This window comes from Coloeus monedula (genome assembly GCF_965178545.1).
Source record: "Coloeus monedula genome assembly, chromosome: 9".
NCBI lineage: Eukaryota > Metazoa > Chordata > Aves > Passeriformes > Corvidae > Coloeus > Coloeus monedula.
In genome coordinates, this window is record NC_138789.1 from 7,310,530 (window position 1) to 7,329,751 (window position 19,222).

At 42.2% G+C, this 19,222-nt stretch overlaps 1 protein-coding gene across 1 annotated transcript in view; it reads right to left on the bottom strand.

Moving 5' to 3' along the window:
* The window catches only part of NOTCH2 (notch receptor 2), an 83,148-nt gene that overhangs the window by 47,981 nt on the left and 15,945 nt on the right, over positions 1-19,222 (bottom strand). The window contains exons 3-5 of the mRNA XM_082287095.1: positions 15,735-15,994; positions 14,722-15,057; positions 8,761-8,883 (exon numbers count right to left, since the gene is read on the bottom strand). Coding sequence (XP_082143221.1) covers positions 8,761-8,883; positions 14,722-15,057; positions 15,735-15,994 — 719 coding nt within the window. The remainder of the gene's footprint in view (positions 1-8,760; positions 8,884-14,721; positions 15,058-15,734; positions 15,995-19,222) is intronic.

The following is a 19,222-nucleotide window of genomic DNA, read 5'->3' on the forward strand; positions in this document are numbered from 1 at the left end:
CCTGAGAGCAGATCTAATACAGTTTAATCACTAAAAACATTTAGTAGGGCAAAGGGTGCAAATACTTTGCTGTGCCTTGAAAAAAAAAAAAAATCAGCTCCTTGAAAACTGAGCTGGGAGGAGACTGCAGTGTCCCATTTCTCTCAAAATCACAACCGCCCCAGCAGTGGGCTCAGACTGAACTGGAACTCAGAATATCTTACAAGTTTAGTGATACTGGAAAGGTAATTTGGTGAGAATTGCAAACTGGTCCTCAGGGTCTTAAAAGACTCACTGTGAGCGGAAGCATCAGGTTTCAAGAAGATTTTATGCCCTCGTCCACTCAGTAGCTGAAGAAGTTTGTCACTTATCTCAGACTAACACTCCAGCACAAAGGGAAGAACTCACCAGCTCTCCTGAAAGGACTACCTGGGAAGTATAAACCAGATATAGACAGAAACTCTCCAAAAGTGGCTTAATTCACAGAATGTTCCAGAGATTGTTTTGAATACAACCAGTGTAGCTCAAGAAAGCATGGCTCATTAGAACTGTTTGCATTTTTAATCCAAGTTTCAAAGGACTACCAAGCGAGAAGGTGAACAGCATCTTATCAAGACTCAAGGGGCTAAGAGATAAGGAACAGTATTTGTATAAATAACCAAATCTAATCATGGCAGAAGGTCATCAGTGCCACACTCCAAAGGACTGTGCAAGTTTCTTCTCCTCTCTAATCACACGTGTGTATATTCAGGATGCCAGCTGGCAGACCACATCTGGCTGGGGAAGGACATTCCTCTGTCCAGTTCTGTCTTGTAACACAAGAAAAATGTCTGCACTGACAGTGCAACCCAACATGTACATCTGTCAGCTCAAAGCTCAGTCTCCTCATGCTCCTGTGTGAGTCTCCTCAGCAAATGGAAAGGGGAAAAATTGCATGGAACCATTGGGCCTTCTAGGAAAACGGTATCCATGAAAAATACTTTAGCTCCCATGTTTTTGAACTGTGTATTTGTAAAAGCATTCCATTTAATCTTTAACTCACAGAACCATCCATACTCCTTGAAATAACTCAGTAACAATGCACACACGCACTGGAGCATCTAATTAATGACTGAGAAGGTGATGAAAGAGTAGGCAGTGGTAGCTTTAACAAAATAACATTACATTTTCCAAGAGGAAGTCAGGGATTTCAGACAGATTCAACCAAGTGAGGCAGCTGGGCTGTGCAAGAGCAGGCGAGGCTCAATGCACAAACGCCAAGCAAAATACAAAGGCAAACAGACTTGCAGCAGAAAGTTTGGGTTAGGCACTCCTTGAGGAAACATCAGCTTCCCTAGAAGAGCTCAGTGGGGACCTCTACTCAATCACAGCTTTAATCAACAAAATAAACATCTCTGAGCCGACATTTGACTGCAAGGAACAATAACTAATGCAAACACTTGTTGTTGTGCAATGGCGATGGCACAGCCTCAGTCAGGAATACATTTTGCAGTATTGAAGCCACCTCCTCTGAATAAAAAAAGAGGTAGAATTCATAATCTGACAGACCAATGGAGAGACAAATTTCCTACGAGACTTATAAGGGAAGTGCTTTTCTCCACAAAGGGAGAAAGACAGCTAATTAAGAGTATAATACCTAGTTATTGCAGGGAAGATACAGCACATGGCAAAGTCTACAAAAGAAAATATTTCATTGTTTGCACAATTTGCTTTATTGACACTAGGTAGCTCAAAGCAGAGAGCTTCAAACTTCTCTGAAAAAGGCAGCACCTTTATACAGACCAAAATGTCCTGAGCAATAAACAGGCAATACTGAAAGGGATCTCAAGTGTGATGCCCAAATTACATCCGAATTCTAGACCCTTCAACAAAGCCGTCTCCACAGCTCCCTGCAGGCAATCCAACAAATGAGACTGATACTTTCAACTCCAACAATCATTTCAGGGCACACAGAATTCTATGGACTACACTGTTTGCACCTGCCAGAGTAGCATGTGTATTTAGTAAAGGTCTTCCCTGTGCTTAAGGTATTACAGTAGTTTCCAAGAAAAAAGGACTGAAGCCAACTATTTTTTCCCATGCAGGAGTTTTCTAAAGAAGAAGAATCACAGCTCTCAAAAATGTGCTCCTTCCTCAGGATCTTACAGCATCTATCTTCCAAAGCAGCGAAGCAGTAGCAGCCATTCCCAAACCTCAGGTGCTGGGGTTTTGGTTTTGCTTTTATTAGATCTCAAATAGATGTCAAATACCATCAAAGAGACCATAAAATTTAAGAGCTTAATATAGAATTTGAACAGTTGAAGATGAATCTACAATTGTAATGAGCAGAGTACACATCTGTGTTTATTTTAGGCTAATATGGTGGAGAAAAGAGTTTAATTTCATAACCACATGGGAAGCATGCAGTGGAACTAATGGGCTTTTACAAGGGATTTTACAACCCCCAGATACAAAACTCTGGGCTTTAAGAGACTTATGCACGGCCTGATCCATTAAATACTGCCCTAAATCACTCCCCACAGACTACTGGGTAGAGGGCAGTCCTGACTGAACTCTTCAGAGGCAGTAATACAAATGATCAGAACATGATTCATTAAAAATTCATTAAAACTGATGCGCTAATGACAGACTGGTTTAATATAGTGGTGGCAGGTGAAATGACTGGGGACAGCAGCAGGACAGAGAAGTAACCTACAGGAAATACACATCACCAAGCTACTCTCTGTTCTGTCCTTCTCTTTACCTCCTCTGGAAAACCCAGTGAATCAATCAGGGAAATACCAAACAAATGAAAAGATCTGCAAGGCAAAAAAAAATTTAACAGTTGGAGCCAAAACTTACAATGAAAGCTTCATATTCTCAAGCTATCTCAGCAACTCATCTTCAGTAATTACCCAAAGACAAATCACCTCATTTTAAGTACAAGGGAAGGGACAGGAACTGCCAGAAACAAGTCAGCTGGAGATGCAACAACTGTTACCTATTAGTCTGGTCTCACGGCACACATCCACCAACCTAGCCTCACCAGAGGGGTCTGGCCTAGCTTGTTTTGGTGCCAAACACATAAAAGATGTGCTGAAAACCTAAGGACATCTCCACAAGAGATCATTTGGCACATTTGACTGTTAAGAGTATTTCCCGACCTGGAAAGTCACCAAAGGCGTAAGGGAAGAGGCGGCAGCATGGTCTGAATTGGATGCTGTCATTGTGTCATCGGATCAGCTCAGCTGTTAACACCTCAGGTGTTTTATTACTGCTACCTCCCACCCAAGGCTTGCAGTTGGGAAATGAAAAGCAGCACCAAGCAAACAGGAGGTTGTGGTAGGTGTTCCAGAATCCATACTGGATAAAGGACTAAGGGTGTAACTTCTAATGCCTCTGAAATCCATCGGCTCTGCACAACACTGAGATCAAGGGCCACAAGAGAAACAAACAACATACAGGATAAAGTCTGTTTGTGTCCAACACTTCAAATCATTTGTACACTCAAACTTGGAGCTGCCAACTCTGGAGGCTGCCACATGCTCACTGCTCCTTTGTATCTGCCAATTCAAACATGACAGAAGAAAACGAATCATAATCCCTCTCTGGCCTCTTTCAGAGCTGTCTCTCAGAGATACTACTGCAGTGACACCAGCCAACTTGTCAAGCTTGGCACAGACAGATCTCAGCCAGTACCAAGGAGGCCACTATGCTTTTTAACAAAGCCTGGAAAAGCACCAGAAAACTCACCACTGCTACACTGCTGAGGAAGACAACTGCACTTCTCACAGGAGCGTGACCCAGCCTCCCTGAGCTAACACAAAGGTCTTGGGACGTCACCTAGGATCACGCAACCAGGAGAGGAAAAGAGAACAGCCCCGACAGGGCTCTCTGTCACATAATCGTCATCACTCTCCAGAAAATAACAAGGATGTATATTTAATGATTTAGGAGACTGCTATGTTCAATATTTATGATCCATGTCACCTATTGTCACAGTTAGTTCCTCTACGTTTTGAGCCTCTAAGTACTCTAAGAAGGCAGCAATTTTTGGAACACTAAACTAAGGTGACTTGTCACTGTATACTTTGGTGACAAAGAAGCTGAGGAAAGTAGTATTTGGCACAGAAAGTTTTAAAAAACAAAATACCAGAGCATATGACCTTACATTAAAATGTTAAATGTTAGCCTTTTGACGTTTATCCCCCTTCTTAGTAAAGAAAAGTCATGACTGCCCAGAGTTTAAGACTGAGATTTTCAGAGAAAACCAAGATAGGGAATAAATATTACTCTAATTAAATAGGAATTGAACCCTTAACACCCCACTTTGAAAATTTCTGCCTAAAGTTCTGCAAAAAAAGTAACCCTTGTGCTAGTATTTAAGAGCATATGACCAAACTAACAGATATTTTAATTAAAAAGCACAGCCCTGCTGCCTGAAGAGCTTTTCTGCTCAAGACAAACATTTGCTGCTTAAGCTAGCTCCCTGTGCTGGAGTTCTTTGGTGGAGTCAGCTGTTAGCACACCGTGCTTCCCTTGGAGACAAAGGTCGCCTAGATTTTAAAATATACAGTTCACTGGACTTCTCTTTTCAGGGGAAAACAAAGCCTAAATAAATACAACTGCCATGGGAGTCTCGCCTTCCCAGCCACAGGGGCAGAAATAATGAAAGGGACCAAGCAGGCCAAGTCTGCAACTGAAGTACTACAATGTAGGTCTTCCAAAACCCACTTGAGAGTGGGCACAGTGTCCCCCAAACCCAGAGACTCGATCCCACAGCTTCTGATGCACTGCTTCAGGAGCAAATTGTGCAAAAGACTTAACTCCATGGAGACACAAATCTTTATCTCTGCTGTGCACTCTTCCTGAAACATGATTTGGGCCAAAGACAGATTAGATTGACTGTGAGCCTCTGAAACACTGCAGACTTTTCAGGAGAGCAGGAGTATCTCTTAGACATACAAGAAAAACCTAAGCATTTACAGCATTTTATATTGGTAATCACTTAGGCACTCAAATTCTCCATATGTCTTTCTTGACCCAAAGCTGCACAGCTTAGATCAACAATCAACAGGTGCATTTTAAAGCTTTGTTTCTTTAGATGAATTGTAGCTAGAATGACTGAGTATCCTTTATACCCTCAGATGATTTCCCTATGTGTGTGGAAGGACACCCTAATCTTCCATATGACTTTCAACCCAGACTGCCATCACTTCCTCTGCATCCACTCACCATGAGACTGCTCTGTGAATTTTAATTCCTGATCCCAGAAAAAAAAAAAGAAAAAAGGCAAGAAGGGGGAAAAAAATAAAGCAGCTGGACAGGATTTTTTACTAGATTAGTGATTTAAGGTGGCACACTCCAACGAATCCCAGAGCCAGCCCAAGGAAAAGGGAAGAGTGTATGGGAGCAGGGAGAGAAGGTAAAGACTTTCCTCCTCAGACCACAGTGAGGCTGGTTTAATTGCTGCAGAACAGCAGCATCAAACAGCCTTCACATGGCATTTTATCCTGACATTAGCCAGGATTTTTGGCTAACTTCGACTCGAATCACACACCAAATTCTCTAGCCTGTCATGCACAGACTTCACACTTTCACAAAAGCACTCAGGACTGTTGAAAAGGTGGAGCTTGATTACACATATGCAACACTGTGCTTTGAAAGGACCCAACAAACACTGGTTCTAACAAAGGCCGTATCCTGGGACAAGATAAAGTCATCTTTAAACAAACCAACAATCAGTTAACATTCCGCAACAGGAAAGATCTGGGGCAGTTTCACACAAACACACCCGAGTCTGTCTTGCCAGTTACAAATTTATGAGATTGATAATCACTATAACCATATGAAATACGAGAACTTTGAAGGTGACAAAAACACTGGTGACAGCAGGAATTTCACATCATTGTTTTTGAAAGGCAAGATTTTATCTTTACGGAAAAAACAGCAAAATGAGAACGAGAAGGCAGGCACTTCAACAGAAAAGGAGCAGTGAGCTCTGTTTGAGGAGCAGGAAATAAGACTGAAAGCAAACAGTGTCACAAAAGGTGGGAGCAAGCACAAAATAAGAGTGTTTTTTTTAAAAAATGCATAGTTATGTAGCCCAGCCTACCACCTGTCAGGGAATTACAAGAGGCAGATGGTAACTGTTTCAGTAAAGGTTGCTTTAGTATTACTTTACACAAAACTTTTCTTGATCAGCTGCAGTACAGCTTCTTGATTTTTCTAGCAAGGAATGGGACTGGTTTCTCTGTGCCATGAAGCACAAACTATATTAACAAATATGAGAGAGCATCACCCACAGCACAAAGATTAAGTAAAGACTAAAACTGCAGACAAACTCAATTTTCCCCAAGAATGGTTGATAAGTACTTAAAAGCAGAGACTGTTAGGAAGACAGCATATCTACACTGACAGGTATTTTTAGAAAATTTAACATCCTTTCATTTTTGGCTGAAGTTTCTTTACAGATATGCATATTTGGGCCCCTTTTTTTTTAACCTCATTTTCTCATTGGGAGCTTTTGTTTTCCTGAAGTGTTTATTCTCACAGTTTGGCCCTGTTGAGCTATAACATTTATCAGGACAGACTCTGAAAGAGTTGCCTGTTCAGCTCTCCCCTCTTCACTTACCTTAGGGAAGATTTAAAATGTTATAAACCCACTTTGTGTAAAGGATGGGCCTCCACTTATGCATTTCCTTAACGCTGAATAACTAATGTTTTATTGTTTACTCCTGTCAGCATCTACTGCAGTTTAATCTTGAAAAAATATCATCTTTCTCTCCAAACTATTCCACAAGTCCTCTATCCACCTTCCTTGCTTTGTACTCTGCCTCAGTGTCACCTCTCATGTCTCCAAGCTGGATGTGTATTGCTTTCCTCACCTCCTTGGTCTCTAACTGAAGATGCAGGAAAGAGATTGAAGTCCATTCAGAAAAAAAAAAAGTTTCTTTCAAGAAATTGCTACCGAGATGACAGAGAGGAGTCATAGAAACTTGCACTGAGCATTTCAGACAGGAGAGTTCAGTTCCATAAAGGTTCTAACCTTCATTGGTCAAATAGCCAAGCTGCTGTTTCCTAAATTGTGAGATCATTTTTATTTCCACACTGACCTAAGCCTAGAAAGACAACAGCCTTGAGAAGCCATCACCTAAAACCACTGCTGCACTGATAACCTCAGCTGAACCATAAACAAAGGAAATTCTCAGAAAGCCCATTCCATCAAATTGTGTTAGAAAGCCATGGGAACATAACACCTGGGGAGTTCCTCTCTCTTTCCAGGGTTTCACTGGAGGGAAGCATCCTTCACACACACAAGGTTTTCTGGAAAGACCATCCACACTGGAGAAAGATGGCACAAGATGGGCCACAACACAGGTCTGACAATTTTCCCCAATGTTAATCAGAGCCCATAAGAGGTTTAGAGAGGGAATCACCACAACTGCAAAGAGTTGATTGGGGAGACAATCTACCACAAAACCAAACAGAATCACAGCCTATTACCACCAAGGCCTCTTTCAGGTAAATTGCAGAAGTCATCCCTAGCTGACAGCAGACATCCACCTAAATCCTGTAAGCCAAGCTAAATTTATGATGCCAAAATAACCCCTTGGAGACTGTATGCTCATGATCATTATATCCTCTATACTTGGGAGTAAGACTGAGATTAATTTGCTACTGACAGATGCTAGGAATCATAAGGGTTATAATTTCTGTGGAATGGAGCAAGACTTTAGGGGTTACTAAGGGTTTGTTGTCTCCACACCCAAGCTCTCATGTTTTCCTTTACAGGTTTCACTCTGCAGGCTTTCAGGACATGGAGAAGCAGTACAGAAGCAAGGACACTTGCTCATTAAGGGGAGGACTAATTTTCTCCTGTTTACACGTAGTTTCAAAGAGTTATGCAAGCTGTGGTGCACCTCACTCTCATGTGGTTTTAACTTAAGAATATATAATTTTTTTAAGTTAATGAGGGTTCTTAACTGGCAGCCTCCTTTGCAGTTAATGACAAACTGTTTACAATGAGAATGAATGTTCTCTGAGGAAAAAAAGCATTTTAAAGCTCGTTTTAGGTCTTTCTTTTTACCTATGATTTTCAAATAAGGGCAAAACCATACTCAACTGAAAAAGTGTGCCAGCTAAGAAAGACTAGTATGACTCAAAAAAACTCACCCCATAACCGGAGGTATTTGTTTATTTTTGAGGTATGGAGACATTTTGCAACTAAATATGACACTGTGTTTCCTGTAAGCTGCTTCCTTATATTGTGCATAACACTTTCTTGAAATTCATGCTTTTTTTCCCCTTCAGACTCAGAGTAAAACCAGACTCATTTATGTAGCAAAAGTAGCTTTGCTAGTCAAAGAAATCTAGATAAAAATAAGTCAAGCAGAAAAATAATAGTAGCAAAACCATAAGCTTCCCATACATACGCTTCTCTTCCCTCCTTTTTCCCCCACCTATGCCTCCTTTCAGATTTGCCCTGTTGCTCAGCAGCATTACTATAATCAATATGATCATTATCCCATCTTAGAAATACCCCTAAATGTATCAGCAAAGCATTGTTATGTGCACACCGCTGTAACAGCAAAGCTGTGTTCTGTGCTTTTGGAAAACATTTATCCATTTACAAAGTATATCCATATGAGAAGTGACACTCATGGGGAAATTGCCTTTCGTTGTGGTGGTTTTGATGCCAACAGCTTTCTTTTAAGGGCTACACTGGCATCTGCCCCTGACTGCAGCCACAGGCACAGGGTGAGGGCCACAGTCCCTGTGCTGGTCCCCCACAGAACGTACCTGTCCACTGGGGCGGGCAGCGGCAGTTGTAGGTGTTCACCCCATCCACACAAACCCCCCCGTTCAGGCACTTGTGATTCGGGCAGTCGTCGACGTTGTGTCCACAGACGCTTCCCTCGAAACCTGGACAAAGCAGAAACAACAGCAGATTGAAATGGGCTTCCAACCTCTTTTCAAGAGAATTCACCCCTCACGAAGCTTCCCCTCCTTTTTTTTCTTAAACATTTGCCCTGTTAACCCAATCCTGATGAACCTCCACGCAGCAAGACTTTGTTGAATGCCTTTGCTAATAGCATGCAGGTCAGGTGACACAGTTAAAACACTACCATGGATAGATGTCCAACTATGTTTTCACAACCCAAAAGACATGGGGATTTTCTCTTTAAGTGACTAAGGAGCACTGTCATTCAAAGCAAACAAAGTGAAGACCAAGACATTTCATTTACCATGAGATAAACTTCTCACTGCCCACCAAGCATCAGCCAGGACAAGTTTTTCCCATGGCCAAAAAAAGTGCTGGCATTCACTTCATGGATACCTCAGCACAATCTGCCTTGGATACGTCAAAGAAAGATTGTTCATGCTTTGAAAATGATCTTCTAAACTCCTGATCTGGCTCTCTTCAGTGTTAGACAAGCCTGTCAATGAACAAATCAGCCACCACCCAAGTGATGCTGACATACTAAGCCCTGCCTGAAAAGTAGAAGAAATCAGATACCCTTCCCCAAAGAAAATCCAGGCTCCTAATGAACACAGCCACACTGACAAAATACCCTTGCTAGAGCTCCCTCTCCTTTTCAAAGAAGGAGAACTGGGGACATTAGGGAAGGGAGCTGTCAATGATGTGTCTTCCCCTTGATTTCCCCCGCTGATTTATTTCATGCTTCATTAAATAAACCTGCCATTTCTGCTGGATGAGAGAGCTATTTATCAAAGCACAAGTGGAATGCATGCTAATGTGGATGAAGTAAATGATTCCAGAACACACACGTTAATTTAAAACACCAGCTCTGCCTCTTCACTGCTTTGGAATGTAATATTAACATGACACAGTTCTCTCATCCAAAATTATGCTTTAACCCCTCTACTTTTGATGCCCTGTTCCAGACACTTCCATAACATCTGTGTCAAGTCACAAAGACCCTCTAAGTGACATCTGGTCCAATGCAGATCGTGCTGTGTGGCAGATGAGACTGAGACTATAAAGCTCTGAGGCGGCTTCTCCAGACTACTGCTGCTCTCAAGAGACTTGAGGTGATTCATGTGCATTCCCATCCTTTGAACTTCTCCAGCTCTACAGAAGTGCCGGGAAGTACCAAGCTGTATCAAGTGCATTAGCATCTATCAGCAAGGAACAGGCTCAACATTAAAAAAAAACCCCAAAACAACCAAACCAAAACTAAAAGACCTTCAATATTACTCTCTCCCTTCAAAGCCCTTCCAACCTCCACCCAAGATCCTAGAAATTTCATGGCAGTAGAGAAGCTTATAACAAAGAGGAAATATAACATGCTTAGCCAGAGTCCTAATCATAACAGCAGCATCTTTCTGGCAAAAGCTTCTGAGGAACAACTACCAGGGAAAACAATTAGCTTTAGATCCCTATGTTTAAGACTGTATAAAGCTACCAAGCTTGAGCAAAGGTTCAGCTGTAAAACTCAGGGGTGTCCTATCAGCTTGTGTTTCAACTTGGAGGAATCATCCCTCTGACCACAGACTGCACTCAGGCCAGCATGTGATCAGCGTGGAAATACACCCACAACCACAAAGACAAAAGGTTTAAGTTCTTATCCCTTCAGTTTAGATAATATGAAGACCAGCCCTACTTTCTAGTAAACACATTTCTGACAGCAGGCATTTAAACTATCTCACTGTACTTTACACAAATTTAAAGTGGCCCAATTATTTCAAGAATAAAGCATGGAAGTCACCCCAACACTAAAATCTCACCAAGCCATTCTATATTTTCACACTTTAACCAGTTATACTACCAAAGAGCTGCTCTGAGATATGTGAGCTTTCCTCTAGCTGGGTCCCAGGATCTAATTTTGCAGTTATATAACCTGACTTTTCCAGAAAGCCAGAATTCACTGTTTTGATGTATTTGGACACCTGACACTGTCTCCTGTTCCCCCCTGTGCTGGGACTCACATGTTGTCCTGTGTTTTCTCTCTGCACAAGAGCAGTTTGCAATACATATCCTGACTTTTGCTCCTTATCTGCAAGCATATCGAACTAAGGAATGAGAACCTCAAGGGGAAAAGTGCTCCCACTGCTAACAGCTTGTTGTTCCTCCCCTAGTACACAGACTGACACAAGCAGATAACTTTATTCCTATGTCATCTGAAATCTCCACCCTGTTCCAGAGCATCACATCCAACTCCCTCCAAATCTTACTCCTTCAGCCTTATTTCAACCTATAAACTACACCTCAAACTTTCTACAGGGCCAGTTAGTACTGGGGACAGGAAATTATGCCTGAAAGATGTCAGGTTATTTCCAGACTTAGGGTCCGCTGACAGGAAATAAGGGAGGTAGAGAGCTAAAATGAAGCTGGGCTACTCCAGGTAGCATTTGGGCTACTCCAGGTAGCATCTAGGCTACTCATCTGGAGCAGATGGGCACCCACTCCACCTGGAACCCCCAAGGCTGCTGCCATGGAGAGCCTGAGAGCTCATCTCCAAACCTCAGCAAGTAGAGGCTTCCCACCACAGGAAGTTCCGTGTGTGTCAGTCCCCACTCGTGGTGCTCACCACACAGCATGATGCTCAGCCAGGAACCGGCATGAGGTTACTTCCTCTTCCCAGGAAGTGTTCCAGCTCTCATAAACAGCCTGCTCCAGCCTGACAGATCATTTCCTGAACAAGCCCTTGGAATTCCCTAGGGTCCTTATCTTAGTTAATGGGTAATTATTTTGATGGATAACAATGAATAATCACTTTCCCAGCTAAGAACTTCCTCTATTGACTTGTTTAACATTCCATTAAAGGTTACTTGCCAAATGAAGTCCTTTTTTGTCAAATATTTATAACTACGAGCTCATTCTTATATTCAGAGGAGTTGCTAATGCTTCAGGTTACATCTCCTTCAAGGAATTTTTTTTTTCCACTACTACACTGTTATGACTGACCTAACATGCTCACTTGTCTACAATCCTGTTTCTACCTAAATCAACAAAGCCCAGAGGAAAAATGATTACACTAGATAAAAATGAGGTTACCTTCCAGACAGATGCAATACCAACAGTGTATATATATAATTTCACTTGATGCTTGCCACCAAATGCTGACTTAACACACATGACTTCATGGATTACCTAATGCAGGATTTGTTTGTGTATATCCACAAGTGACATGGGAACCTGTGAATTTTAAATAGCAGCTGGACTACACTGTACATAAACAGTACTTGTGTGACAGTAGAAAAAGCTGCTGTGACATACAACTCCAGGTTCTAGGTTTTTCCTACCTTTTCAAGTTCTCACTCTCACCTACCTGTATTTACAAAAAGATTAAACTCACTGAAACGCTAAGAAGGAAACGTCTACAGAAAACAAGAACACATTTCAGGGCCAGTGCAGGAGTAGCCTAATTATGCCTAAATTGCTGCTTGGGCACAGTTTCTTCAAAGTAGTTTTACAGGTCACAAGATGCAAAATCCCATCAAAGACCACTCCAGCAGCTCAAGATACATAACTGCCTCCTGCCTCTGTGGCCACAACACTGAGCGATGGCACCATCTTAAGGCAGTCCAGAAGGGCCAGAGCAATTCCATTTATAGTCACAGTATCATCGACATTGCTCCAATTCAGAGACGGAGTCTCAAGAGGAATTTCTAGTTCATAATCTTGGCACGCTCTTCCAGAGGAGCAGGCCTTGTTCACATCCTCCCTAGGCGTGACAGGCCACCATTTCTCTTCTCTTTCTGTTGACCTTTCCTTCCCAGACTGAACCTTTTCCAACACTTGGAAATTTTGCTCTGCATGCTCTGCACTAAGGGGGGAAAGAAATGGCTGGGTGCCCTGTCTTTATCAGTTTAATGTAAGCATTTGGGCCTCTCCAACAGCTCCCTTTTTTGCTGTTTTTCAAATGACTAGCTTTAAAAATCAAGCTAGCAAAACAGCATGGCCAACTTAAACAAATACAGGAAATAGAAAAGTAAAGGCTCTCAGAGCCACATTAACTCACTCCCACTATAAACACTGTATAACAAGTCAAAAAAGACAGCTAATAATCCAAAACGTGTGAGGAGTGTAGGTGTGTAGCTGTTACTATAGTAATCTCATTTTCATTTCCTGACTATATTTTAGCCAGCCCACACACTTGTTTAAGGGAAAATCTGCTCCTACTCAGTCTCATGCCCCTGTAAGAGAATCACTAAAGCAAACTGTCTCATCAGCTTTACAGGATCAAGTCCTTCCAACTTCATCTTTCTCTCTTCTTCCCCCCACCACACTGCTCCTGCATGAGGCCTTAAAGTCCTTGAACTGGCTAATCAGATCTGACTTTTAAGAAAATTCTGAACTTCTGGACAAGACTGTTAATCCAGAGAGACTTGATTTATAATTTCATTTTAAAAAGATGCAAAGCAGAAAAGCAATAAATTCCTCCAGGGTAACTGTTAGTTAAGATACTGCATTTTTAAAAACTCTTTTAAAGCACTCTCCCTTCAAGCATAGTTAGAATAATCGCTTTCAAAAATAAAGATGATCCATCCTTCTATTTTAAGGTTGACTTTGCTAAATTCTTCAAAGTCACATGCTTGCTCAGACAACCCAGAAAGTAGTTGTGCAGACACTGTCTAAGGTTGGCAACGTACATTTAATGTCATTTCAGACAACACCTCAAGACAAAGGTCTCCAAAAAGAGAACATTTTTCACAAGTTCTAAATACCCTTTCCACACAGACCTGTGACTCCAGATGATCCTCATGAGAACACAGCCATTCTATATTCATCCTAAACAGTATAGGGCAGCTACATCTTTCTCATAAATAACAACAGAGACATGCTTATGGGAATGGAGTTTACTTTTCTAGATTACCACACACCAAGTCTGTGTGTGCCAAACTGCAATACACTCAAGTAGGAAGTCTGGTCAAAAGCATTTCCAAACAATCAGTTTCCCATGGAGTTGAATTACTCAGTAAAAAAAAAAAAAATCAGCCTAAAAATATCCTGATATGCAAAGACAACTAGTACTGCCCTGTGGTCAAGGATGACAAGTGGACAGGGAGGAGGATGGGATAAGACCACCATCCCAACCAGGTGACACATGGTCATGTGTAGAGATGGGTGCCCTGGTGACTGGAGCACAGCTTGACACGAAATCAATGCAGCCCCTGATCCTGAGCTAGCGCGTCACCCCTGCTGTGCATGAACTCAGGGCAGCTAACAGCATCAATAAACAAGCAATCAAAATCTATCTGGAGACAAAAAGGGTGTGGTGAGTTGGAACTGATATCTTGTTAGATTTGGAGGAACTGGAGAAGGAAAAAAGAAAAGAATAGAACTTGGTGTGTCTTACAGGAACAGATGGAGAAGGAGAAAGACACATGTTCATTCTGCATTCAAACACTGAAGTTAATGGAGGCCTTTACTGACACAAAACTATATATTGGTAGATGTTTATGTTCGTAGAATTTCACATTCCAAATGGGCATTATGAGATACCACCCTAATCTCCTTGAATCTACCTCAGTTTTTACCTATCTGATTCTCTGATTCTAACTGGGTTCCAAAGAAATGTCATTTCTAACCTTCTTCCCTTTCCTTCCTTTCTGTATCATGAAACCCCAGCACTCACAAATTAACATCCTACAGAGCTTCCCACACTGCTGAAGTTTCTCCCTTCCACCTGACATTGCACACATATCCCACAGAAACTCCGAGACAAGTTTTTGGAAGAATACAGACAGGAGAGCAGTGACAAGACTACAAATCCAAGCTCTTTGAAGTGTTACCTGGCAGGCAGTTGCACTCGAAGGTGAAGTCACTGGTCTGATGGCAGGTGCCCCCATTCATGCAGGGTGATGGGGAGCAGGGCACGTACACGCTCTCGCAGCGGTGTCCTGTGTAACCCGGCTTGCACTGGCACCGGTAGGAACCGGGCAGATTGACACAGGTCCCACCGTGCTGGCACAGGCCCGGCGTGGCACATTCATTCACATCTATCTCACACTTCTGGCCAGTGTAGCCAGCCAGGCAGGTGCAGGAGAACTTATTTCCAGACACAGTGCATGTACTCCCATTGGCACAAGGTTGAGATGTACAGGCATCAATCCACTGGCATTCCTTTCCTGCAGGAAATCAAGACAGATTAACAAAACGTTATTTCTATAGAAAACAGTATGTCTTTCAGGCTACCTCAAATTTTTTAGTGCACTAAATCTTCACATTATTACAGGAAAACTGATGTCTGCCTTTTACCATATTATATTTGAAATGAAAATTAATTTGTGGTTACAGTATGAAGCAATTTACCAGGTTGCAGCAAGATATAGAATGTTGTGATTTATAAAAATGACCTGAAGTCATACTACACACACTGACAGTCACTCTTCTTCTTCCTCCCCTTCAAGAGTGAAAGAATAAATTCCCATGCTTCCCCTCAGGCATCAAAATATAGTTTTCTCATAGAAAGATTCTGCTGGCCAAATTTGCTCTTTTTTTTTTTTTCTAGAGACTAGACTCTGAATTCAAAGTGTAACAGCCACTCCAGAGCAGTTTCTGCATTCGGTTTTCCCATGTGGACAACCCCACAAGATCCAAATATTTTTCTGCTTACGTGTAAAGGGTAGGGAGTCTGATTCCCTATTCTCCTTTGCTTTTTTTGGTCATGAAGTCATTTAGACTTCCTCTCATTTCCTGTGCTGGAGCTTGAAAATTTGAGAGCATATTACAACTGCCCCAGAACATTCCAGGGTGAAGCAATTCCCAAAGGAGGGGGCCTGGAGGTACAAATGCAGAAGCCCACCTGTGAAACCTGGAAGACAGACACACTCGTATGTGTCCTGGCTGTGGGGATGACAAGTGCCTCCGTTCAGGCAGGGCTGGGACACGTAGCAAAGGTGAGATTCCGAGTACTGACATTCCTCCCCCGTGAATCCTGGAGCACACTTGCAGGTCGGTTTTCCTATCAGGGATGCAGCTTCACAAGTTCCCCCATTCTTACAGGTATTGCTTTCACAGGGGTTTCTGTACTGACAGTAGTCTCCAAGAAAGCCTTCTCGACACCTGCAATAGAGAAGAAATGAATTGCAGCAGTCCCACCTGAAGCCTTGCTGTTCTGGGAAGATTCCAGGAATGAAGTCCCATGACCACGGAAAGCCTTCAAGTTTGCCGTAATTGAAAACCTAAAGGCTGACGTCACACATGTAACAGGGACTTCCTGTGGGACTGTCTCAAGTGAGACCACTAAAAACTTAAGTTCAAATGGTGAAATCGCTCATTGCAAAATAAATACCACATTCAATCAGAGTTGTATCAAATGCAGAACCTTGTTCTTGTACTTCCCTTCAAAACTTCAGTAAAAGCCTAAGTGTTAAAGAACTGCTGAGTAATGATTCCTTGCACCTACTCCCATTCTGACAAGCATCCTTTTTTAGAAAACCAAGCAGTTTAATAAGGTATTAACACCAGGTATTATCCATCTTCCAAAAATATTTATAAACATTGTGCAAATGCAGTATCTGGGGACCTGAAGATCTGTAGCAGATCTTTCTCCACAACGCTCCCGTGAGACAGGAATATACTGTTATCCTCATGCTGATAAGTGCATCTGGGACTGGGACTTGCTGAAGCCTGCACTCAAATAGCAACACAAGCACTGCAGTCAGGTCTCCCACGCCCCTGGCTAGCACCCTAACGACAAGGTCATTGTTATTCTGTCTCCCACAGAAAAACGAGTACACACACACTATCTACAACCAGGGCAATATTTTATACAAAGATCTCCAACTGCAGAATAATTGCAGTTACTTCTCTCTAACCTAAACTTATGTCAATACAGTCTAACTACGCTTGTCAGCTGTAATCCATCTTTTAACTGGCCTTTGTACTACAGATTTTCCATTTAACTGCCAGAGATAGAGGATCCAGGCAAGCAAGCTGGCAAAGCCCACCTCTGTGCCCCCCCAGCTCCATTTGCTTCTATCTGGTAGCAGAAAGCTGCAAGGGAATACACTGGATAAAAATAACACCTAACACACAGGACTGTCCACTTGCAGCTCTTTCTGTAGTGCACAGCTGCTTGCCCTAACTGGTGAGTAACTCAAGACACAGCCCCAGAGAAAACATATTTCATTGTAAAAAAAATTAGAGGTGAACATTAGATATGCTTTGTTCCAGATCAGGAAAGGGGCAATTATTAAATCAGTGAGTTACTCATATCTAAAGGAAGGAGATTCCAACTGCAACAATTACACAAAGTCTCTAGTCCTCAAATAGGAATGTAGCAGTAAAGAGACTGCTTTTTTCCTTATGCACTTAAAAGTGTACTGTAGATTGGAGGGGGGGAAAAACGAAACCATACAAACAACAACAACCACCACTGCCAAAAAAAACCCCCATCACAACAAAACCCCACAACTAACCAGACAGGCTCTAAAATCCAGCTGAAAAATCAAAGAATGGTCATGAAGTTATGTTTTAAACAGAATCCTACAGGAATCTGCCTTTGTTACTATGCTATTCAACATATCTATTGATTATTAACAATGGAAAACATCGATGCTGGTCAAATATGTAGGTAAGAGAGAAGATAGGTTCTTGATAGTAGCAACATGCTTAATAAGGCGCTCAGCATGCAAAATGCCCTTCAGCACTGCAAAGTCATACATCTAGAAACAAAACACATAGGGCATCTACCCCAAAACAGGAAACTGAGCTGGGAACAACACACTTGCTCTGGGGGTTCCTAACAGTCAGATAAATGTGAATTCCTAGCGTGACAGTTTGGCCTGGAATACTTTACACGTACAAACGGCAAATATCAAGTGGGAATAAATGAGATTATGCTACACGCGATAAATGCTTGGTACAACCATTACATCAGTTCTGGTGTTTGGCCTTTAAGAGGGAAGAACTCGAATTCAAAGAAGCCAACAGTAATGATTATTAGAAAACTCTGGCCACAATGAAAAGCTCAGGTGGCTCAGTCTATTTAGCAAAGGGAAAAGGGAACAAGACAATTAATCAAAACTCCAAGTATCCACTATGAAACACAAATTTAACAATAATCCCCAATCTAGAAGATACCAGGATAACAGAACTGAGCATTTAAAACTTTAAGCTAGATGAATTCAAATTAGAAATAGGGTTGTATCTTTATTTTCAGACACAGACTTACACACAGTCTCTCAGCAGCAGAGAGAAACAACTGGAACAACGCATTTAAGGTTGCAGTGGAATTTCTCCATCACTCATGCTTGTTTAAAAGAACACCAGGATTGGCTGTTTCAGGGAGAGTATGTACGCTAGTTCAAACAAAGCTATTCAGAGAGGTTATTATCCAAGTTATGCAAGGGGTCATTACTAGATGACCACAACTGTTTTTTCTCATGTTAAAATTTATTAACTAGCTTTAGCCATATGTCTAAAGCAGGAAAGTCATATGTGCGTAATTGTAATTTACCATTGCCCACACCCAAATTAGGCTCCTTTCACCATACCTTAATACTTTCAACTTCATACCCAGGAACAGACATGAAAGAAGAGATTTTGCAGGGCAAGGAAGGATTAATAAAGTTTCAGAAAGCAAATCCTGAGACAATACCAATGCAGAATATCCTCTGCCTCTTGTGCCATCCTCGGTGTAACAGCCGAAGGCTGTGGGTCAGCGTGAGCTGCAGCCACATCACACAAGAGGCAGTCTTGGGGTATTCTGGGCCTAAACCACAGCAGTGCTATAGGCTTCCTTTAACATCCAAAATCTCTCCTTGCTTCAGGTTGGAAATCAGTCCAAACGCCAGCGGGCTACAGCACAGCTTTGTGGGAGCTGGATCACATCGAAATCTGGCACCCGGCAAAGACAGCTGTGCCAGAAGCTGGAGCACTGCTCGACTCCCACGGCATTCAAGCCTGCACACGGTGCACTGGCTCTGCTCAGAGACCGTCTGGGCAACCACAGTTAAATCATGTCTCTGGACATCTATGTGCAGCTGATGGTTGTGTAAAGACAAACTGAACTTCAGTCCCCAAAGTCTTACAAGACAGGGGTTTCTCCTGGTTTCATCACCACCACGCAGCAGCACACCAAGCTCCTCGGACTAACAGCCGCAGGCACAGGACATGCACTTCTCTTTACCATGAAAGAAAGAGCAACAAACCAGAACTTCACAGAACCCCACCTAGGCCATCTCATCAGGCTAACAAGAGCTCCTCCAACACCACCCACTCCACCAGCAACTACAAAATAAACCAAAACACACCTAGAATTTAAGTGCTAAAGTGCTTTTTCATTTA